At 43.7% G+C, this 24,094-nt stretch overlaps 1 protein-coding gene across 2 annotated transcripts; it reads right to left on the bottom strand.

Annotated features, from left to right (window-relative positions):
- Positions 1-2,555: 2,555 nt before the first annotated feature.
- On the bottom strand, positions 2,556-21,725 carry LOC129367262 (calmodulin-regulated spectrin-associated protein 3-like). 2 transcript variants are annotated; one of them, XM_055041576.1, is made up of 19 exons: positions 21,354-21,725; positions 17,351-17,628; positions 16,369-16,509; positions 15,463-15,549; positions 14,791-14,826; positions 13,177-13,224; positions 11,736-11,874; positions 11,021-11,160; positions 10,345-10,438; positions 10,201-10,252; positions 9,542-9,603; positions 9,428-9,458; positions 6,821-9,269; positions 5,912-6,033; positions 5,553-5,824; positions 5,371-5,467; positions 4,744-4,856; positions 3,787-3,905; positions 2,556-3,667 (listed from the first exon to the last, which is right to left on the bottom strand). In XM_055041576.1, exons 1-19 carry the CDS (start codon positions 21,487-21,489, stop codon positions 3,329-3,331), a joined length of 4,755 nt encoding a protein of 1,584 aa, XP_054897551.1. In that variant the 5' UTR covers positions 21,490-21,725; the 3' UTR covers positions 2,556-3,328. The 2 variants fall into 2 exon arrangements, with proteins under 2 accessions (XP_054897551.1, XP_054897552.1); XM_055041577.1 differs by lacking the exon at positions 13,177-13,224 and having other exon boundaries at positions 21,354-21,724.
- Between the last annotated feature and the right edge of the window lie 2,369 nt (positions 21,726-24,094).

The raw sequence follows: 24,094 nt of genomic DNA, 5'->3' as shown, positions 1-24,094 counted from the left end.
AGCTGAGAGGAGCTAGAAATTTCTAAATTAGTTTCTGAAAATTTTCTGGGATGGATGGGTAAAAAGATAAGACAGGTTTCCTGTTTGCAGGTTTCTCTCCGGGCGCTCCGGCTTCCTGCCACAGTCTAAAATCATGACTGTTTGGGTAATTGGCCTCTAAATTCTCCTTAGATGTGAATAAAACATTAATTTTGTGAACAAAACAGTTGCACAGTGGTTCAGTTGGGAGAACTGTTGCCTTGCAGCAACAAAGTCCTGGGTTTGAATCCCCTCTCTCATAACTCTCTTCCCTAGAGCCTTTATTTCAGAATAAAAGCTCAGAAATAATTAAATGTATTTCTGACACGTAATTACAAAATGTCTGTCATACATTTTGTAATTAAATTTCATAAATGACATATAAAAAAGAAATTTGCAGGTTTCTCTCCGGGCGCTTCGGCTTCCTGCCAAAGTCTGAAATAATGACTATATTATAAAAAATAAAAATAAATATATATATATATATATATATATATATATATATATATATATATATATATATATATATATATATATATATATATATATATATATATATATATATATATATTTTTTTTATAATTTTTTATTTTTTATATATATATATATATATATATTTAGATGAGCCTCTGCTGCACCTGAATAGAGTAATTGGGTCATTAAGGTTCTGGGATCTTATGCACACCAGGAGGAGGTAATTAAGCCGTTTCATTCCAGTGTTTTGTTCCTGTTGCACATCTAAAAACTGCAGGACAGCGTCCCTCAAGGACTGGAGTTTGATGCTCCCACTTTAAACTAAACAATTTTAGATATATATCCCAACTTTCGCTTTCCTAACATAAGGGCAGAGAAAGTCTCCCCAGAGATTAATTTCTCTGGGGAAATTAATCGATCTCCTCCTTGTGTTCTGCAGAATTACTCAGCTCGGTCAGAACCAGCATTAATCAGCTGATAGCCAAGCTCTTTTGATATAGTCACTCAGGATTGTTTATTTAGATACAACTTGCATTTGACGTTGAACGAATGTCTATTACTTGATATGGCTTCACTGCCTTTGCTTTTGTAGAGCCCTGAAAATATGTTCAGAACAGCATTTATTTGATTTATCAGGGCTGAACTAAGATTAGGACACAAAAGACACAGTTTGAACTTTCCTGATATTAGCAGGAATTCAGTATAGAGAAGCCAGAATAGATATAATGTGATGAAAAGCTCTACTTTGTAGAAAATTACATGCAGATGCATTTCCCCCCCTTGCAGATATTGAACTGATATCAGTATACAGAGTTACACAATTATAAGCACGAATCCAATAAAACAATAAGTTAAGTGATGGTGGACTAGGAGGAAGTGGGAAACATGAACATTTTTGATTAGAACAAATAAACCATTTTTTATAAACATAGTTTCTGTTTTTACTGGACTAACCGTTGAATTGCAGTTTTACATTGACAATAGTTTTACTAAGGGCAACTTAGGATGTCTATTGATTATTATTACATGGTTAAAACTACACCTTCTCTCATTAAAGGCTCATTCCATCAGTTTCAAAATCATATTTCACAAAATTCAGCTTAAGGAAGTTTAATTATTCTGGAAAATTGGAGAGTAAAAAAACAGTCATACCTGAGTTTATATGAAGAGCTTCTGGAAGGATGAAAATCAAAATATTAAAAATGGTTTCTGTGTTTTAGTTTGATTGTTTATTTTCTTTAGGCAGAAAAATCTAAATCATGAAATAGATCAGGATCCAAAGAAATGAACGTGAAAAGAGTAAAATGCAAAAACACTCAGCAAGTAAAATTTCTTTTTGTTTGGATCCAGAGGCAGACTGTTGTCTGTTGTCGATCGATTGATTGGTAAAGGCCAATCAAAAGGTTTGAACAACAGAGCATTAGCCAAGTGCCACATGACCTCACTGTAAACACTAAACTCCTATTGCTGTTCTGGAAAAGGACAGGCTGGAATACCTCTTTAGCTCTGACGACTGGTGCAGGAACAACGGACTGGAAGAATGATGGAGCAAATGGCTGAAGCAGATGCAAAAAAGGAGAAATGAATGTATCACCAGGCTTTAAACAGATGCCGTCTTTTGTACTTGTATATAATTTCCCAAACTTTGCAAGTTAGTTTAAGATTTGCTCTTCAATCTAAACAGTGTTAAACGCAGCAAACGGTGTCACCTTTTAGCATCAGCTAACACCAAGCTGTCAGAAACTAATGGAAATGACACGTCATCTTTCTAACTAGTCATGATTTTATATACATATGTTTATACATATCCTTTCTACTTAGTTTCTAACGTGCAGCACCAGAACATTGGTCCAACTGCAACCGCGCCACCTAGAAGTCACAGCCATCACAGCATGAACTGCTTTTCACCACATTGTACACCAGTTACATTTAAGCGACGGACCCCACTTTCCTTCACTCCTCAGACTCAGTTTTAGTTTCTCCTTTTTGAGATTTATTATATTGTTCAAAAATGCATCATGCACATTTCTGAAATAAAACAAAAAACGAGTTAAGTCATCCTCTCAGATCCAAGTTTGTGTTTATTTGTCGGCCATCAGCACTCATCTCCACCTGAGAGCTCGACAGTCCAGGTTCCTCTCGCACATCAGTCGTTGTTACGCTGAAAGTTCGCTGTACAAAAGCAGTTTTTTAAAATCAGCATCGAATGCTCGCACGAGGTCAATTTCATTAAATCACAAGCGTACATTGTCATATCATTTCACCACATAGAGTAAAGAACCATTCATGCTGCAGTTGTGAAAACCGATAGAAATAAATAACATCCGAACAACGTCCTCAAACTTCATCTCGGCGTCGCTTGTTTATGGCTATTTAATGTGCTTTCATCCACATGGCAACAGGGACTGGGAGAGTTAACATCAAAGTAAAAATAAATTTAAAAAAAATAAATAAAAAAGTTCAGTCAGTCGATCTGTCTTGAAAGGCATTTTCTGAGGCCAAGAGAAACAGGAACTATCCAAAAGTTGTTTTTTTTTATGTGCAAATCAAAAAGTGTCGGATTTTCTTTCAACAGAAAAGCTCAAGTTTGAACTTCAAACAATTAATGGGTATAAACTGAAATGCCCCATTTCCTCTTTTAGAATATGCTGCTGTTCTGCTATAGTTGCACAGTGGACATTTTTAAAGACGTACAGAGATAGCAGTTTATTGTTTTCTTTGTACTTAAAAAAAAAAAAAAATCTAACCCACGAGGATCCGTCTGCGTTCACATAAATAACTCTTGTTGTGTATCAGAATAGCTTTTTTCGCTGAAATAACCGAAGCAGAGCCGTCCTCACTTGGAGACGGCCACCTTCTTAGTGACGCTGGCCCTCCTGCTGCCGCTGGCCCCTGCGCCTCCACCGCCGCCGCCGCCCTGCCACAGCTGGCTGGGGATGGTGAAGGCGTCGACGCTCATCCCCATGGTTTTGGACGGGATGGAGCTGAACTGCTTCCTGTCGGAGCTGTATTTGAAGATGGACTCCACCTGGCCGGAGCTGACGGAGCGCGGCCCCACGCCCGCCAGCCGCACCAGCTCCTGGCTGTCGGGGCTCATGGTGTAAACGCCCCTGAACTGACAGTTGGAGTCGCGGAAGAGGATGAGGAAGTGGTTGGCGGAGCTCTTCTCCATTTCCTGGAGGAGCGGCGAAGTGAAGAAATCAACATTTTTATTCCCATTTTTGCACGCAATCAGAAGAGTTTCTGTACATTCAAAGAAAAATAAAAAAAAGAAAGAAGAAATGAAACCCCCACCTCGACTATCTTGTTTTTTTGTGACTCGTTCACCTTCCCGGCCAGGCAGCAGCGCGACAAAGCGTTGTGAATAATGAACTTATTGGACTTCAAGCTTGGCTCTTTAAAGAGTTTTGGACCTGAAAAACAGAAAGCCATGAGCGAAAACTGAAAATGATGGCATTCAAACATGTGACGTTTCCACCGCTTACCTTCTCCTTCGCTCACTAAGACCCTCGCCTCAAATTTCAGTGGCGTCCAGAATCTTATTGCCATGATTGAGTGAGTGCAGAGCCTCAAAACCTTCAGTCTAGGCAAACTCCCAATTGTTTGTTATTTTTAAGTGGGCAGCGTTGTGTAAAATCAACTTATTTTGAGGTTCACATCAAGTATTGTTATTTCGTCATCAAAAATGTTCCTGGACTGTTAATTTGATTCTTTCATGCTTGTTTGACAAATCATTTAATCCCCCACAGCAACCACTGAGCTGTCCAAAACGCCTGGGTGGACCAAGCTCCGCCTCACAGCGCACCGCTCCACTCAGCTCCTTCAGACTAGCCAGCAGCAATTAGCAAACATCAGCTGCGACGTCTGCTGAGCTCAGGATACGAACGACTCTTCAGAGCAACGCTGGTAAAGACATTGTGATGACTTCCCGAAGGCGGAGTTTCAGAAAGAGCAGGAGCCTTTAAAGTGGCAGAGGCCTAATTTCAAGGTATTAAAATTTATTTTTTCCATATCAAATAGACAGCATTTGATATGGGAAAAGTAGACGACCTTATCAATATCTTTAAGTGACATCTACTTTGTCTCTGATTTGATCGACAGCAGAACTGATCAATACAAATGACAGGAATTGATCCCTTGGAAGGGAAAGCGATTCACGTTGGATTTGTCAGTTATTCAGCAGGAAACTGTGACCTGGTGCTAATATTCCTCACTATGCTGAATGCATGTCTGCAGCGTTTCGTGCCGTACCTGTGTATTCTGGGGCAGGCGAGGTCCCATTGGAGCCAGACTCCCAGTCTCTGTCTCCGTTCTGATTTATGGCTCTGCCTGGCGTCACACATCGTGAAGGCGAATCGACGCGGCTGCCGGAGAGAAAACAAACAGCAGGACAACGCTGAGCCTTCATCTCACCTGGCGGGCCTCAGCTGCAAATGTCGCCTCATAACGGAATTAGGAAAGTAGCATTTTGCTAAATCCGACGTGTTTGCAGCAATATTGGACACTGTGTGTCAGGTCCATTGTTGACAGAGCAAAGAGGAGGAAATTTACAGGGATTTTCTAGAATCAAAACACGTGGAAACTTTTGAGTTTCAAAAGGTCAAAATACATTTCTGTGCAGTTCCTTTTGGGGTCGTTTTATACGGTAAATTGCAGAGATGTTCTGAGCCAAGACTTTTCGAGTTGTGATAGTCTGTGACCCTGATGGCAGAAATTATATGCAAATTTCCTACCCAATTAAATTCTAAGACCAAATCTCTTATGTTTGAGTAAAAACCCCCAAAACATTTTTATTTCTTTCTTTCTTTTAGAGACGTTAGAACATTGGGTCTTATTTTGAGGGAAAGGCGTGAAGCGCAGTCCAACATGGCGGCGTACCTCTGGGCTTTCTTCGTGGAGTCGCCGTTGTTTCCAGGCTCATCTGTGGCTGCAAGGTTTAGTGAGGAGTGTGAGTAGACCTTCGTCAGCTGAGAACCTGAGGAAACAAAGTTCGGTCAGTTTGACTGACACATGCCGCTGCCTCGTTTCCCCCCCCGCCTTCTTCTCCTTTCTTATTTTACCAGCAGCCCCTTTGGCTGGACTCAGAGACAGCTTAGTTTCCTCCCGGGTCATGCTGCGAGGCCGTGAGCGGGTTTTCTTTGTGGCCGTCCGACCCGGGTGGTTGGTCGTTTTCTGCTTCAGGACTTTGTCCAGGTCCTCCATGATCCTCAGCTGCTGCCGCCACTCGTACTCCCCTCGTGTGAAGTCGCCGCGGCGTGCCGGGGTGGCGGGCGGGGTGGGGGACGGCGAGGTGTTGGCGGGCGACGGCGCTCTTCTTTCAGAGGACGCCGGTCTGAGGACCAGAAGGGAGAAGGTTTTACGTCACGTTCGCAGCTTGAGTTTAAGCATTTAAACAACAGAAAGTCTGCAAAGGGTCCACCTGGTTTCTCTCTCCCGCTCATGCCATTGTCTCCTCCGTCTCAGCTCCTCTGTTCTCTTCTGTTGTCTCTCTAACAGCAGAGCTCTCCGCTGAGCCATCTCCCCCTCGCTGTGCACGTCCTCCTGCAAACACACGAATGCACCGTCACCCACAGAACCGACAACGTCCTATTTAAAATGCAAAAAACTTTTAACGGAAAACCAGGAACCTTGAAGGGACGGTGTTATGTATTTTCTAGGCTTGTAGAGGCATTTTATAGCACAATCGAGTAACTATGTTACCTTCAGTCATTATAAAAAAAGTTATATATGTCATGCATGACTTCAAAGAAACTTGATTTTGAAATTTGTCGCCTTGAAACTGGGCCTCTGTCTCTTTAAGAAGCTCCTGCTCTTTCCTGCTCCCTGCTTTCTGCACATCATCACAACAATACTCCTACATTATGCCATTTACAACTATCTGCACTGAGAAGTACTTTGTAGTTTTAATAATTAATTGAGCTCAATGCACTCCTTGATGATTAGGATCAACTGGAATGGATGTGTGCTTGAACTGATGCTGAGGCGATGCTGATTGTGAAATGGTGCTACATAAAAATAACTGAATTGAATTAAATTAGTCACTAGTTGGTTGCACTGGATTGTAGTTAACAGCATCTTCTCACTCTTTTATTTGTAAAAGAAAACGTTGAAAGTCAAGTTTCGTTTTCCTTCTACTTTATAGTAATGAATCAGTCTGTCTGCCATATGCTTCATAAAATAGGGAACTACAAATCAAACTCTGTACATGTGGCGAGTAAACAGGAACCCAGGGAAACACTGAAGAGCAGAGAGTTTTAGAAACCTGCATTTGTTCCTGAGCTTTCAGACATGCTGTGATTTTGTTGCTGCGCAGCATTTTCAAACTAACCTTGAAGAAGAACCCGACTCCTCCTCTTGTCCCGTGTTCTTTCTTTTCCCCACGTGGTTCTGCTGCCTCGGTGAATCCGCTGTGCTCCTCTACCGGTTCCGTTTGCGCTTCCGGCCTGTCGCTGCCCTCTGTGGCTCCATGAAGTGGGTTTGTTGCGCCTTGCTGTTGAGGAGCTGGTCCTCCTGCAGCCTCGGTAGCAGACTCTGTGTGGTCGCTCATGGAATCAGAGGAAAACTCCTGGCCCTCATCAGTCGGTTCGTCGCTGCCCACCTCTGGCCCTCCAACAGATGAAAGGGACACCGCAATCGGGCAGGGCTGCCGAGGACCGTCGTCTCTTTCTCCTTCACCTCCTGTGCTGAACGCGGCAGAAAGGGACAGCGTGTCGCTCTCAAACGAGCACTCAGAAGGAGCGCCGGAGCTGCTGCCTCCGGCGGCCCTCGGCCTCTCTTGTCTGAACTGAGGCAAGACCGGCAGTGCCCCGATGGACTCTGAGTCCTCCTGTTCCAGCTCCAGGCTGAACTGGGTGGGCGTCTCACTCGAGCCTGTGTCTGAGGTGCTCTCGTCAGGCGGCGGCGGCGGCTGCTGAATGGGCAGGGGAGGCTCCTGAGGGGTCCGAGGTCCGCCGATGCGGAAGGAAGACGATGTCTGGACTTGACACTTGCTAGGAGAGACGCGGCGCAGGTGCGGGATGGTGTCCACGTTTTGGGTGGGCGTCAAAACGCGGTTGAGCGGAGGGAACTTGAGCTCAGAGGGCCGTGGGTGGGGCTGGTGGTGGTGGGGACGGGTGTTGTGTTTGGGGCTGCGAGGGGAAGAGGAGGAGGAGTGGAGCTTAGTTCGAGGAGCTGGGCAGGAGCTGGAGATGACTGCTTTGGGAGAGGCGGAGGAGGAAGGCAGGTGGGAGCGGCGGGATGGGGAGGAGGCAGGCGGGGTGTTGGAAGCAGCAGGGATCACCCAGGCCTTAGTGGCGCTCCTGGAGGGGGTCCTGGTCGGTGTTCTGGGTGGTGTCTTTGTTGGAGTGTGAGGAGGAGTTTTGGAACTACTTCTTGGGGCGGTTTTGGGCGTATTCCTAGGCCTTTGGTTGCTCATGAGCTGCTGCTGCTGTTCCGTTAGTTTTTGCATGTCTTTTTGGAGAGACTGCAGGGCCTCACTCAACTTCTGCACCACCTCATTGTATTCCACGATGACACCTTCCCCTCCTTTCTCCGTTCCTTTTTTTTCTCCCATCTCTGCTCCTTTTTCTTTCTCGCCTGCTTTCTTACTGTCCACAGAGAAGGTGACCTGTTTCTCCAAACGAGGAGGGTTGGAAACAGGCGGCTTGTCTTTCTCCGTCTCCTTCTCCTCCTCCTGTTTCAGTTGCTCCTCCATTCGAGTCAGACGCTCCTCAAGGGTCAAGCCATCCTCCTCTGTGCCCTCCACTCCCCCCTCGCCTTGCTCTCTTTTCAGCTGAAGGAAAGCATTTTTTCCCAGTCTCTGCCTGTGCCTCGCAAAAATAGCTTCGATGCGTCGCTTTTGGGCCTCGATATTTTTGCGCTTCTCTTCAAGTCGGGCACCCAGCTCCCAGGCTTCAGAGCCCGGCTCTGGCCCTCGGAGACCCGGACTCCCCTGCTGACTGGACACTGGCGTGGAGGGAGTGTGTGGCGTGCCTGGGGTCGGGGTCGTTGGGGTCGGAGCGGAAGTCAACTCTTCCCCGGGTGTGGTGGGGTGTCTCCGTTTGTTGTCCCGGCGCTCGGCGAAGCTCGTCATGCGTGGGCTGCTGCTGTTGTGACTCTCCCTGCCAGCAGACGGCCGAATATTCCCAGGGGCGTTTCTGGTAGCGTCATCTGATGCTTCGGATGAGTCAATGCTGCCATCTCTCAAGACGGAGTCGTCGTCACGCGACATGTCAGAGTGCTTTCTTGATCTCTCTCTCCGACCTTGCCGTTCAGCACTCCCGGCATCCCCTCTGACCGGTCGGTACTGAATGCCAGAGCGACAGGGAGCCGAGCTGCTGAGCAGGGGACCGTCCACTTCAGGGGAGTGCAGAAAGAACCCTGCAGGAGCTCCCTCTGGACACAGCCTTGGCTCCGGCCGGCTTGTGAGCCCATCTCGTCCACTCTTCTCTGTCGATCTTCCCTTCTTTCTGTCTTTGCCACCGGGTTTGTGAACCACCTGCCGGGCCTCCTCGATGGTCGGCAGCTCTCCTAACGGTGCCGTTTGTGCATAGGGGACCCAGGAGGAACGCTGCGATGGGGCCGAGGCGCTGACCAGGTGGCTCAGGTCCTCCGGGGGGCTGAAGGGGACGCGAGTCATCCCTGCTGCCGCTGCCGGTGAGCTCAGAGCCGGGATGCCCGTGGCGAGGTTGTCGGTGCTGACAGAGCGAAAGACAGAATCTATTGGGTTTCCCATGACAATGTCAACATCACTGTCCAGGCCGAATGGGATGCTGAAAGTCACTGCTGACAGAGGACGACTGCGGAGCGGTGGGTGACGACACAAAGATGGATGCCAAAGAGCGTTTGAGAAGCAGAAACCACAGAAGCCAACATAAGAAGAGTAAAGAAATTAAAATACGAATACGACACATTTACAATAATAATAATAAAAAAAGAAGCTTTTGTGTTTACCTACCTGATTTGTTTCTTTGTCCAGCTCTTGTTTTCTGCAAAGGGTTGTTGAACACAATCAATGAAAGTGTAAAAAAGTGTACAATGCTGCTGAGATGCAAAGTGGAGATTATCAGACCTGGAGACATTGGGGAGGAGATGGGCACAAAAGGCTGTTTGAAGATGAACGATGGGGAGCCACTACCAGAGAAATGAGAGCGTTAGAGACACCCAGTTATTTAGCTTTTAGCATTTCTGAGTGTTTATGCTTAACAGACAAATTTACAGATAACAAGCAAACATAAAAAACATTTCTGAAATAACTTGAAACAGAAAAAAAAAGTTTAATATCATCCCTCTACATTGACTCCCTTTTAGCACAAAGTAGACTTCACTCACACCTCAGATGTGAGCCGTAAGCTCACATCTGAGCTTTCTCTTTTCGTGTTGCTCCAAATGTTTTTGTAGAATCCGCCTATGCAAATGACAGCCATAGATGTCAAAATGCGAGAAGTCCAAAGCCTCGGCTGTACGTTCGAACGTGAAATGCCTTGAGAGAATTAGAACATGGAGAATCTCCAATTGACCTTTTATTCCCTCATTTGAGGTGAAACAGCATTCACTGCAGCTTTTAGTTTAACAACGGACGTTTCACCAAACTATAGCAATTGTATCCACGAGTTTTCCGCATTTTAGAGTAACAGTCGCTTCTGTATTTACCAGTTACAAATGATTTTGCAATGAAATGGTTTCCAACATCAAATGCATCAAGTGTGTCCAACAGGAAGTTGCTGGTACCTGTTGCTGTTCCCGCTGACAGGACTTGCACAGCCAAGTAATCCTGAGACGTCTAGAAGATACACGTACAAACACAGGGTGTGTGTTTCTGAAACGCGCACATAGCCACGATAGAAGCAAATGAAGAGTTGAGGAGGCACCAACCTGTGAGGTCAATGGGTTGGATGGGCTTCACAAAATCAGGCTTCTTGACCTCAAACCACTCCAGCAGCTCCGCTATGAAGCTCATCATATTCAGCTGCAGGGGATTAAATAGTCACACTGCCATTTATCACAATACTGCCAAAGACCACAACAAAAAGCATTCCCACTCAATTCTCTGCTCAGGTCTCATGTTGATTGCTAACTAGCGGTCGCTAAGTGATCAGTCCTTCTCCATCCCGGTGCAATAAGTCGACCACATCTCACCCGACTGTTGTTCTCCAAGAGGCTCTTTGTACACAAAAACATACTTGAGAACATTTACGCTTTTTTAATCTAAAAAGCACTGTGCAAACATTTTAGACCACCATTTCTTTATACTTTGATGTCTACTTAGCCCTTCACTTGTCCACTTTCCTCACTTATTAATAGATACACAGACATAGCCAGCTGCCAGGATTAAGTGGAACAGCAAGTCCAAAATGTGGAAACAGAAGAAAATTTTGGAAAGAGCAATACCTCTTTTAGTGATCTGCTCGCTTAGAAACTAGCATAGAAACGCAAAGAGCGCTGGTGTAGTGACAAAAATTAGAAATGGCAGATGACACAGGATCTTTGCAGGATCCTCATCAGTGTGAGCAGCAATATCATCATCAGTGTGAAGGATCTGTATGCCTACGTGCAGAGCTGGTGGAGCGTACAGCAGGTCCTCCACAGCCAGGGGGCAGCAGCTCTGTAAGTTGCTCTCACAAAACTCCTTGATCAGCTGTAGGTTGTAGACGCTGTCGGCCACAGACATGGTGTCCTTCAGACAAACATCTGGAACCAGAGCAGAGGAAAGATTGCTTTGTGGCGGTGATTCTTGTATTCTGTTGAATTTCTAATCGTTTCAAACCTTTTCATCATTACTTTGACAAAACCCAAAACTTGCAGAGTAATTTTTGTCTGCGTTCCGGTGCAAATATCCTGGTACGCTTGAAATGAGACAAAACTAACGAGTAACTTTGCTGCTAGATAATTTGTTATAAGTAAATAATTCTTCAATATTGATGAGAAACTACTGGTTCCATTGGCAGATGCAACATAACAAAGACCTTTGCACTAGAATTTAGGCCAATAATACTTTTAATAAGTTTGCCTTTTTGCGATGCTGGCCAATATAAATTTTCCTGTTGTCATTGCTTGACTTATAGAAACACATAAGCTGTAGTTGAACGGTATGTTTTCTCGTCTTTCTTAGTTTGACGTTTGGCCAAAAGAAGCAGATTTTCCAACGCGTTATATGTTTTCATATAACATTCCTTGTAAGATCATGTTACTGCAAGAAACCATGATCGAGTCTCTTATTTTTGGTTTATTCGATTGTTAACTGCAGTGTATGTTCTTGTTAGTACCCTCTAGAGGTAGCAGGCCGGGGCAGTAATAGTGCAGAACAGCAGCTATGGCGCAGCCGTTAGACAGATCTTTGACCGCAGAAACCAAGGGGAAAGTGGGAGTCAGCTTGGACTGCACTTTGTCCTTTCTATAGCGAATCTAGAGGAGAACGAGACAGAACAGCAAAAGATGTTTAGACAGGGAGTTAGAAAAAAAAAGGAAGAGCTCCCCAAACAGAGACAAAGGAAGAATAAAGAAAGATGAGCTCAGACAGGACAGGAAACAGTTGTGTTGAGCACAAGTGCAACTTTGACGTAGGCTTAAAAGAGGCAAACAAAATAAACTACAGGGTTCCCATGCAGTCTGGGAGAGTTTGGAATTTGTTTGAAGTTATTTCCAGGAGAACAGAGAACTCTGAAAATGTGCACAGTTCAGAATACTTTAGCTTAGACTGTAGGAATGAAAGGTAGGAATCCTGTAAACATGAACCAGCCAGCACAAGCCTCCCATCGCATGAGAACCACAAGCAATGACTCGGACTGTGAAGCCAGGCAATTTGCAGTTAGAAGAAAATCGCACACAAGCAAAGCACAGGCCGCATTTAATAAACACAAACATACACCAACATACACCAACCAAAATGGCTGCCGGGCATGAAAAGAGTCTCGGTTAGAAAAATGTGTGTGAAAAAACAAGGATGTGTTATCCAGTGTCCATGCTACGAAAACAGAAAAGTTGGACCTCTTCTGGTAGCTTTAAGTCTTTGAGATCACATTAAAAAGCCGTGAACGTTTCTGCATAGATGGTTTATTGTCCAGGTGAGACGAACAGAAAAAGAAAAGATGTTGCATGACTTTGAGTGCATTGACGGTGACTTCTGCCGCATTGCTGGAGGAGGTTGAAGATGTTCCATCATCAAACATGGACGATCTGCCTCCTTTAGCACGACGTTCCAAGACAGAAACATGAGTGGGAGTGAACTGTGCTGAAAGCAGATGAGTTAAGATCCCAACCGTTCAACCTCGGGGTTGGAGCGGCTGTTAGTGCGAAATCCTACGGTGGCCCTGAAGTGCAAACCGCTTCGACATATTCAAGAAAATAACAAAATTAGCTGAGCACGATCAGAAACTACAAAACACAACGACGTTAGCAAACTGGTAGAGCTGGGTCCCAGAAGTTCTTCTGGTTTTTGCGTGTCAGAAGTGGGATCGTCCAGTCTCTCTGTGTTTGGCTAACGTCGTCGTGTTTTATTAATTTGTGCTTGTGCCAAGTTAATGTTGTGTTTCTGAATATCTGGTTGCATTTTTAAACGCGTAGTCATGTTTAGTGGCTTGTTGAAGTGTTTTGCACTTCAGGGCCTCTGAAGAGGTCAGTCAGTCGGGGTCGAAGGTGAGTGGTGAGGCGATGGATCGGTGGGTCAGTCGGATGGGAGTGAGAGAAGAGCGAGGTGTAATACGTTACCACAGGAGGCTTATTCCCCGACTCCTTCAAACAAAAAGCGATCGCATGCTGGATGGGGAGGGATGGCAGAGAGAGGGAAACAGGCATAAATGACAAGGGGGCCGGTCACTATGAAAACCGCCACAGCACAACACGGCTCTGCTCTGGAGGAGGAGGAGAAGAAGAAGAAGAAGAAGAGAGGGAGGCGCCGGGCCATGTGAACGTATTCAGACCTTTTGAGCTTTTACACATTTTGTCACATCATAATCACATTTGGCCAGTGATAGAGGACAATACAAAGTGGGATATATTTGTAAAGCTGAAGCAAAAATGATTCGAGGGTTTTGAATTTTTTTTTTTTTACGAATATAAATTTGAAAAGACACCAATCACTAAAGCAGACCACTTTAGTCTGATTCAACCAGCTCCCTTCAGATGTCTCCTGACTGGCAACTAGATTTCACCTGTGTGCAATTTTTAGAGGTGGGCAGATTGATAAATATCGATACTGAGTTCGGTATCAGTATCGGATTGGTACCAGCATGATAAGATCAATACTTTAGTTTCAGAGTCCCTCTTGAAATTTGATTTTATTTTTAGCATAGTCATTTTTAAACTCTACCTCAATTTAAAAAGTGTCTTCTTAAATGGTAATTTTTTTGCACTTTGTTTATGCAGAAGACGTTGCACACGAATATGTTTTTTGTTTTATTGTTTCTGTTTATCATGTATGTTGCAAGTGTGTCTAAGACACCGTAAAGATCATACTTGAATAAAGAGTATCGGCATCAGCATAAGTATCAGTATTGGCGATACTGATCCCGTATTGATTTATCTCTAAATATGCAGCATCACACACCTCTGGTAACTACATCTAACAACAAACACTGCAGTTCTTTGGAGGTTTGCTAGAGAACATTAGTAAACAACCTCGAAGAAGATTCTCTGACTTTTTGGCTTGTATGCAAAACTGTATGTGTGGAGAAACTGGGTGGAAAATAAATAAAGGACAAAACTTAAAGAAAACTAATTCGAGAAAAAAACGACCCCAAACAAACACCCAGAGCTACAGAGTGGCTAAAAACATGCAGATCTAAATCCGGTCAAGAATTTGTGGAAAAGTCTTTAAGAAAAATCTTTCTGAATTTGGCGGATTTTTTTTTTTTTTTTAGCATTTTCTTCCAATTTGCAACTATGAGCTATTTTTGTTGGTCTATTACATAAAACCGATTCAAAGAAGAAAAAAAAAACTGATGTTTGTGTTTGTGATGTGACAAACGTGGAAGAGTTCAGAGGTCATGGCTACTTTTGTTTTCCACCTCCATCTTCTCTTTCTGACTCCCCCATTCTCTCCCTCGACTCACTTAATCCGACGATTGAACGCCGACATCAGAAACACGCTTACAAGCATCGGTTTGGAGCAAAAAGCACCTTCAGATCACGTAACACAAACAAATGCTCCCTTGAACTCCTCAGAGGATATTGTAACTGTAATGATCCTTCACAGAAAATAAATGAAAAGCTATTTCCCAGGAGGACACATAAGAAATATGTGCGACATTTTCCAGCAGGCACAGTGAGGTCAGCCACAGCAGACAGACATTTTTAGGGACACGACGAGAGGAGGACACTTACGGGGACTAGTTTCCAGTACCAGCGGTTGGACTGACACTGCCGGGAAGCAGAGAAAGACAGAGAGAAGACACAAGCAGACCGAAGCTCAATGTTAGAAGCTGCGACGTCGCTAAGTGTGAGCAATTAGCAGTGACAAAGAGCTTCGGTTCTGGCTTCAGGCCCGGTGTGAGCTGTTAGACAACAAAAGCTGCGTTTCCATCGACCGCGTGACGATTCAAAAACTCATTTCTTTAACGCAAACACGACAATTAAAAACAAAAAGTTTTCTTATATAAGTGTTGGCGCTAGGGTGAAGCTTTTTTTTATTTCCTGAATCGCACAAGAGGCGTGATCAACAACCGGATGGAGCCGCTGGCGAAAACCGTGAGGAAGAGGACAACAGGAAGTGACAGGAGAATGATGTTTCTTGATGATTTGTCACTTGAAGAAACTCATTCAGGTGTGATTTTATTTGCGTTTTCTTACTTGATGGAAACACCACAGTTGTGTTTTTTCGATATTAGCGGAAAATTGGCAAAGTTTTGCACACATTTGTGATGGAAACGCAGCTACAGTGTGGTTAGCAGTGTTTGGTCATGGTTGAGGTTAGCAGATGAAGGCCATTGAATGTATTATGTGGCTGATCTGTGAACATGCTTTTTAAAATTTATTTAATTTTCTTTTTTTTTTTACCGATTCTTGAACAGGCTGCAGATCGGTGCACGTTTGTGACTTGGGAAGCTCCTCTTCCTCGGTGCTTTCTCTTAACTTCTGGTTCAACTGAAAGTGCAAAACACACGAGAAACAAACACAAAGTTATTACCGAAATAAGAAAAGCATTCCTCAAATCCATCCATCCATATTTGTCAACATTCCTTCCCACTGTCACCATGTGCTTTCAGAGGATGAGGGATTCATGCAAAATCAATGAGGGAATCAACGGCAGCCGTCCTTATGCAGCAGCTGTTACCGGCTGGGCTTTTACGATCAACGAGTTTTAAAGTATGAGATATAAATTCATAATGGTGACTTTCAAAGTCGTAATTATGAGATTTAAAGTCAAAATTATAAGATATGACATCGTAAGTGTGAGATACAAAGTCATAATTGCGACTTTCAATACCGTAATTATGAGGTTCTGGAGCAAGACTTCTTTGAGAAACATTGTGAAAGTTGAAATTATAACTTTAAATTTTGTAATTATGACTTTTAATCTTGTAAGTCTGACTTTAAAACTCACAATTACGACCTAAAAACTCAGAATTATGACTTGCTGTCTGACTTATTTTTTTCTTTTATGGCAGAAATGGGCTTCCATAGGGTCATGAACATTTTACCTGTGCAAAAAGTTTGTTTTTTTAAAGTAGGTTTGATGAAGCCTGACAGAAAAGCGTCCATTTTCTTGTTTTTTTGTGGTAAAATAATTTAGGTATTTCTTTTACTGAGAAATTGAATCTTCTTTTCTTCTTCATATAAAAGTTCTGTCTCTTTACTGACTGAAAGAAAACCTCTTAAAATTGTGATTACCAATAAAAACTTTAAGGTTTAAATGACAAAACCTGACAGAAACCGGGACTCTGGTCGGTACTGGATCCTCACCCGGTTGACCCAGAACAGGAGAGCGTTCTCCCACGGCGCCCCAACGCCGATCTGCTCCGCCTCGGCCGCCATCTTGACCTGCTCGGTCGCCTCTTTGGCGGACAGTGACATCAGCGAGTCGATGAGGGCCAGATGCGCTTTCTGTATTGATCAGACCCGAGACAATCTGATCAGTACCAGATCAAACACTGGCAGCAAACTGATCGATATTTTTGCCTTTTGTTGTTTTCACAAATCGATGATGATCAATAAAATGTTAATGTCCAAAAATCCTTCAATGTCAAAGTGAAAACTTATTTCTACAGGATGATGATTAAATAAAATGTGATTCAATTTCACCGGGTGTGAATTAGGAGAAGAGAGAGAATTTATTCAGTCACTCATTTTATGCTACATGTTCAGTTTTAAATGTCATTATTTTGTAGAAATCATTTTCACTTTCAATTGAAGGTTAATTTTTGTTATTTTGTCAAATTTTGTCGATCACTTTTGATTTGTGAAAGAAATGCAAATATCATGCTGCTGTTTGTACTACAGCAGCATAATGTGCGGACGCACCGATATGAAAATTTGCGGCAATATAAATTTTTGATATTAGTATTGCTGACCGTCACATGACCAAACAAATATCACAGGATCATCCTCCGTCACGCGAAACAAAAAAGAAAACATGATAGAAATAAATATTGATTGCAGCTTTACTGATCGGACCAATAATGCCATGCGAAAAAATAACTAATATCGGCCGATACCGATGTTAGCGCCGATATATCATGCATTCCTGGTACATTATGCAACGTTACACGCTGACGTTGACACAGTTCACGTTACAACAGTAAATGCTTACATAAATATAATTATATATGTATATATATATATATATATATATATATATATATATATATATATATGTATATATATATATATATATATATTTTTTTTTTATGACCCTTCTCTGGAAACGTAGGACTCTGAGACGCACCGTGTTGATGGGGTTCTTGCTCAGGTCCTCCTCGGTGACGTCGGCCTCCCGCACCTTTGGGCAGAACCCTTTCTTGGTGAGGAACTGCAGCAAAGCCGAGTTGTCGGTCGGGGGCCCCTGCGGCGCCGGAGCGGGGCCCTTGTGTCCCTGAGCCAGCAGGGCCTGGGTTCGACAGTAGATCTCCGGGGAGAGGAGCAGCTTGGCGACGGACGGCTTCAGGTACTCTTCTTCATACTGGTCCCTGTACAGCGGCTCCCGGAGCTCCACCGGGACGTTTTCTGGAAAAGTGAAGAGAACCTGGAGTCAGACGGTCCGTCCGGACCCACAACTTTGAAACAGACCAAACTTCCAGTCAGATTCAGGATCCTTGATCAGAAACTCATTTACAGGGGCTTGCAGTAGATTTAGTGTTCAGTATTTGTACTGAGATTAGGCTACAGGCAACATGTGAAGGCCACTCAGCAAAATGGGGAAGGTGTTTATTTTTTACTATTACTTTTTATTAGTAACAAACTAAAAAAAAAACTAAAACAATAATTTATTTTTCGTTTCATACGCTCACACCACTTTCTGTTTGTTTTTTCATTGAAATTTTTTTTGTTTGTGGCTGAAAAGTGACAAAACGTGGAAAAGTTCAAGGACTATAAATTATTAAAGTATTTGGTGGAAAAAAATGTATTTGCCGGTTCCTACAGAGATACAGTGAAATATTATCACTGGCTTGATAATAGGGAAGGAACCAATAGAAACTCATTCTGAATACACATTTCTACAAAGCAGGTGATTTGTTGATGTATTGAGATTTACGTCAGTTTATATTGTTATATTTTCGCTCTAAAATGACCTCCTGTTTTATCCTTCTTAGCTACCAGATAAGTAAAGCAGAAGCTGAACAATGATGAGAGCAAAACTCTTTGTGCCCGAAAAATGGAAGATAGCATAGAAATTTGAATGAGTTCATTAAAAAAGATCAAATCTTCATTATAGCCATTAAGACTAAAGGTACTGATCTGTCATTTTACGCCCAGCAATTTGGTGCAGATACAGGAAATGTTTGACCTTTCTGCAGATATGAGATGTAAAAAGACAGAAAGGAGGGGGAAAAAAAGGTCAACTCTGCATTGTTCTCTGATAAGGAAATCCCGGTGAGGCTCTGCTGCAGGTCGCAGCACTTGACACTGCAGCGTTACTGCGCCAGGCGATGTAGAAGAAGAGAGAAGAAGAAAGATGGAAAGATAAAAAAAAACAGAGTAAGTTCTGGAAAAAGCCAGAGGCGATTTTCCTCACAGTGGGAATGAGGTGACGGTAAAGAGTCAGGAGAGGATAATGTCATCATGTGCATGAACAGCTCAACCCTGATAAGACAGAGAGAGAGACAGAGCAGTCATCTCAGACCAGTGTGAGTGGATCTTTTCATGCTCACTTCCACGGCTGACCCACATTCCTGTTCTGGATGATCCTTCAAACTGGAAGGAAATGAAATCTCGGACTCTGCAGCTCGTCCGAATCAGCTGCTGCTCTGTGTCTGAACGCGCTTTCTGACGAGGCCGAGAAGTGATTGGATCTCTCCTGATTTGGGAGACCCGCCTTCCCCTCATCCTCTGACCCACATCAGCGGGACTTTACAGCCGAGTGTCTCGATCCGCTGAGCTGCCTCGATCTTTCTGCTGCTCCAGGGAGAAAAGAAAAAGGGCCTTCGGTCGCCAAGGAAACCGTGCAGCCATTTGTCCCCGGTCAGGGCTGAGGCATGATGTCAACAACACCAACGAGAAATAAGTCACATTTTGAGGCACTGCACAAAAACACACATGCAGGAAAAGAAACACGTTTTCATTCTCAGCAGGGATTGATTAGTAGATTCCAGGTTGTGGGAAAATCGACTTTTCTCATGTTCAGATCCACAAATTAAGGAGTGTTTCAATGTCACCGCCAGCGCACGTTTCTGCTGAAGCGCATCGCATTTCACCAAAGAAGCTATAATTACGGATGAAGAAACGAGTTACGGATCTCGGAAATGAGATAAGATCTCGCAATTACGCCAAAAGGTCCCGCGATTGCCAGGAAAGATCGAGGATTTACGCAACCTTTTCTCCACACCGCCCAGGCCTCCAAACATGAAGGAGCTGCATTCATCTTCCATAAATCCAGCTCCTCCAGTCCCGTCATCTCCATCAAAGAACAGACTCCAAGAAAAGCCTTTATAATTGAAATTTTTTGCATGAGAATAAGCTGGCTCCTTTTTTTTTTTTCCTAACTGGCTTGTAAAAATCACTGTATTTTCACGCAGCAGAGTTTTGGACCCTGACGCGACCAGCCGATGATCAATTCTCGAGCCAGAAACAGAAAAGCTCAGCTGGGTCAAAGGTCAGATTCAGCCTCTGCAGTGTGCAGGTTTCAGGCTTGTCCACCCAAACACCAGCAACTGAGGTGAAAGAAAACTGGCTAATTAAAGTGCAGGAACAAACCCAAGCTGCTGGAACAGCAGTGGGATTTTTCCCAAAAATAAAGTCATGATGCTGGACAAGACAAGAAAAAAACAAAAACAAAACAAAAATTTGTCACCTTCGCAAGTGAACCCGATAGAGCTATCATGGTCCGACTTGATCACTACGACAAGCGGAGTGTTAGAATCTAACCTCACTGTAAGGCATGGTGCTGGTAGCATCATGCTGAGGATATGTTTTGCTGCCAGCAGTACTGATCAGGGGCGCCGCTGGGAATCGTGGGCCCCATGACAAAAATGAGACTCATCAGAAGCGTCAGAATTTTAAAGGTTTGTTTGTTTGTTTGTTTTGTTTGTTTCAGTGAAAGGTTTGTGTGAGTGGAACAATCTGAGAGAGATTAATAAATAAATAAACAAATAAATCAGTTTCTGCCTTTAAAAGAGCATCTGAAAAGTCATCATGACGAAACGTTAGAGTTGAATTAACTTAGGTTTTGTTTGTCTTCTGAGCTGAATAGTTCATTTGCTAATAAAAGGTTCATTCATGATTCCTTTTACTTGTTACACTGTTCATATTTATTGAGTGAATGAAAGTGATTTAAATGAAGAATATGAAAAGATTTCCGTTGGTATTCCAGGTGAGGCCAGATCATAAATCAGCCTGAAATGAAAACGAAGGACGGATCGATACCACGATGCTCTGATCGATCAGGAGAAAAAACGTCATCCAAGCATCAGAAATGAAGCGAGGCTGCAGCAGAGGCTGCAGGCTGCGCGCGCGCATCTGGCAGAACAAACGCACGCGACATGCTGATTCTGCAAACTGTCTCCCTGGACGATTTGTAGTATTTCCGTTATGAGATTTGATTTTTTTAAAATTTATTTATTTATTTTTTGTGTGGCAGACATGTCCTTAAAAACAAAGACAGACAGAAAGAAATAATAATAGGCTACTCCGTTTTCTCACCGTGTCACCTTCACTACACACCGGCGCGCGCTCCCGCAGTGACCCCGCGTGCGTAACACTGACACAATTATGAAGCCCTGACCCATTTACAGGCACGCGCGGCTCACCGAACCCGCTTCCTGACGGACACGGGGCGGAAATAAAGCCTCTGCTGTTCGGACCGACTCAGTGGAGATGAATCCAAAACGCTCCGCGGGCCGGACCGCCGAACCGACTGTCTCTCACAATGGGCTTTGTGGCGTCGCAGCGCGTGCGGCTCCTTTCACGCGCCACGGTCCACGAGAGCAGTTTCCTCCTCTTAAGCCTCATTCTCTAATAATTGGGTGGAAAAACTCGCAGCAGCTCGGAGCCTCATCTACCGGGGGGTGAGGGCGGGAATGAGAGGGGGAGGACGCCGGTAGGCCGCGGCGGCGCGAGCAGCAGCGTCAGTCCTGGGCTTCATCACTGAGGAGGAGGCAGAGCGGAAAGATGCTCACGGTTCCCCCACACAGAAGAACAGCAGCAGCAGCAGCAGTAACAACTCAGAACTCCATTTATCAGCCATTCCGGCGCCCCACCCCAAGAGGCGCCCCCCATCCCCCCGCAGCCTGTACCTGCGGAACCGTACGACTTGGACAGCAGCCACCGGACGCTGGCGCTCATCCTGGCCCGGGCGGAGTCGTACTTGTCCAGCGGCTTGATCTCCGGCACCGCGAAGGTTTTCTTCATGGCGCTGGGAGAGTCCACCATGGCTGCGATGTGGAGGAAGAAGGAGCAGCAGCAGGATGAGGATGAGGATGAGAAGAAGGAGGAGGAGTGATGGAGGAGGACCCTGTGATGCAAACACGGGCTCACACACACACACTCACACACCCACACACACACACTCACACACCCACACACACGCACACACACACTCACACACACGAAGCTTAAGAACTAAGCAAATTTCTTAGAAATTTGCTGGTACTCGTCACTTACGGTTGGAATTGATGAACAATTACTATCGACTATGAGGAAAAGACACCGACTCGCTTCAATCAATGAAAATGATTGGATGATTGGAAACGCCCCCCGACGCGTCACATCATGACAGAAAGCGAGCTGCGCTCAACATCCTCATCAAATCCTTTATTTTTGCTTCGTTGACACAGACAGACGTAAAGTCGGACACTTTTTTATCCTTATTTTGTTTTTTCTTTTTTTTTTTCCTTAATAAATACCAAACATAATCATAAACGCACCTCGGTGACAAACGTGAAGATTTGGGACTGGGGAGATTCCCGCAGCAGTGACCCGATCTCTCCACCAGAGGGCGCGTTTCACCAAACACACATCGTCCTGATTCACTACGATTTCTAATCGATTCATAATCAGTTGAGATCTTTAAAATGACTCACTATAAAGAGTGAACGCCACACTTTATTACATTTAGAATGATAATAACAAAAAAACATTTTGGTGTCACTTTTCAAGTACGCCTCACTGTTTGTTGGTATAAGATCCATTCAAAACACATGAATGAGACTGTGAAAAAGTTCAAGGTTTTATTTTTTATTTTGCTGATGGATTAAACAGAGCTCTGTGAGATGTTCAAAAGCTTTGAGTGGCTCAGCATAATATTATATCCCATTTAAACAGCTGACGTTTCCTCCGACCCGTTTTATCCACGATGACGCTTAAGGTTCCCGAGAAAACTTCACACAACCTTCAGAGAACCACGACGGCATGTCAGGGCCATGAAAAGAAGTGGAACAACTTTCTACAAAAATAAATAAATAAATAAAATCACTGACATTTACTCTTTTTTTATTTATTGTTGGCTCTAAAACAACGTGGAACCAAATAGATTCATGTGTCATCTGAGCTGAGTACGAACTCTGTCCATGAACCGGGTCCTTTTGAAGGCAACTGGTTTAACGTGATATTATTTATTGGCATCAGAGTAAACGGGGCCTGAACACAAATACATGCCACACTTTTCAGATTTTTATAAAAAAACAAAAAATGCTGGAAAACATTTCATTTTCATAAAACACATTTCTCCATTGGAGTTATTTGTACATTACTTTGCATGCGAGAAGCGCATTTGTTCAGGGGCCAAACGTGAAATCCCTGGAAGCAGCGTCAGCCCCAAAGGATGCGGAGGAACCGGTTTGTTCTCGAGTCGGGGAAACGTCAAGGAAACAAAGTCAAGGCGTCTCGTGGTCGATCTTTCCATCAGATACAGAGAGAGGGTGGGTCTTTGAATGGTTCCTGATGCCGACAGGAACAGACTCCGACAAGTCAAACAGACTCCTACAGGTTCAGACCTCAGGAGGATCCAGGCTGACCGGACTGAGGTGAGTCAGCGTCATTATTGTGGAACAAGTTGATGTGAAACAGCTTTGTTTGAGCAAATGCTTCTTGTGTTTGGATGGTAAATTGAGTCTCACATTAAAAATCGTCTTACTCTGTTGCGAGCTTTAAATGTTCACTTCGTGAACCTTTATGTAAAATCTAAGAAAGTTGTTTGATTGTACTCGATTTTAGTTCAAATACTATATTATCCCAGTAAACAGTCCCTTATTTTCCTCCCAATGGCTTCTTACGTAAGGTCTGAGTTCACTTCCTGGAGGCGTGGCCTCAGCTGAGCTTTTAAATTTGACCCAATCGCTGATCGTTCGGTGTTGACCGATTCCTCCCAAAGAAATACCCGATAATCGTCTTTGAAGAACGATTTTTACTGTACCAAAATATTGTGGCGGTAAATGCCACGCCAGCTGAATATTTAGCCAATTTTTAACATCAGCTAAATAATCCAAATATTAGGCTACTTCAACCAAAACGGGTGTTTTATTTTAGCTCGTTGAAAATTGTATTTGGTTCCAACTTATTTTTTAGTGTGAATATATTCATACCTCCAACCATTTACAACAAAAGCATATTTTCCAGATTACAAATATTTGTATAGAATCCTGCAATCAATTTGATTTTTAACATTATAAGCCATTTGTTCCATGTTCTGTAATTGTTGCATTTATGTTATGTTCCATTTATTCACTGATTGGCTCGTTCAGATTCTTTTGGCGGGAATCCAAGCCAATGAAAGTCCAGTCTGAGACGTGATTGGCCGAGCTGATATTGGGTATGATTTTTAAACTATACCCAACTTACCTCTGATTTGTTTTATTTCTCATTCCACAGACATGGACGACTCCTCCCTGAAAAAAATCTTCTTTTGGAAAAAGAAAAAGAAGTCGCCCCTTAACAATGCCTTCAAAGAACTGAAGAGGGCGCTGCCAAAGAAGAAGAAGAAGAAAAGCAAAAAGAAAAGCGTTCTGAAACAACTTCACCTGCAGACTTTGAAGAAGGA

Source organism: Poeciliopsis prolifica, unplaced genomic scaffold (assembly GCF_027474105.1).
Source record: "Poeciliopsis prolifica strain line A6 unplaced genomic scaffold, Auburn_PproV2 SCAFFOLD016, whole genome shotgun sequence".
Taxonomy (NCBI): domain Eukaryota; kingdom Metazoa; phylum Chordata; class Actinopteri; order Cyprinodontiformes; family Poeciliidae; genus Poeciliopsis; species Poeciliopsis prolifica.
Note: the sequence above shows the minus strand (reverse complement) of the source record. Positions and strands in the feature narration are given on the sequence as shown.

Bases quoted from the DNA above. Each gene is read 5' to 3' on its own strand.
- LOC129367262 (XM_055041576.1), bottom strand. From the start codon at position 21,489: ATGGTGGACTCTCCCAGCGCCATGAAGAAAACCTTCGCGGTGCCGGAG. The intron at 11,875-13,176 runs GTAACGTATTAC...GTTCTCCTCTAG, and splicing joins CGGGGAATAAGCCTCCTGTG to ATTCGCTATAGAAAGGACAA. The intron at 9,270-9,427 runs GTAGGTAAACAC...ACCGCTCCGCAG, and splicing joins TGGACAAAGAAACAAATCAG to TCGTCCTCTGTCAGCAGTGA.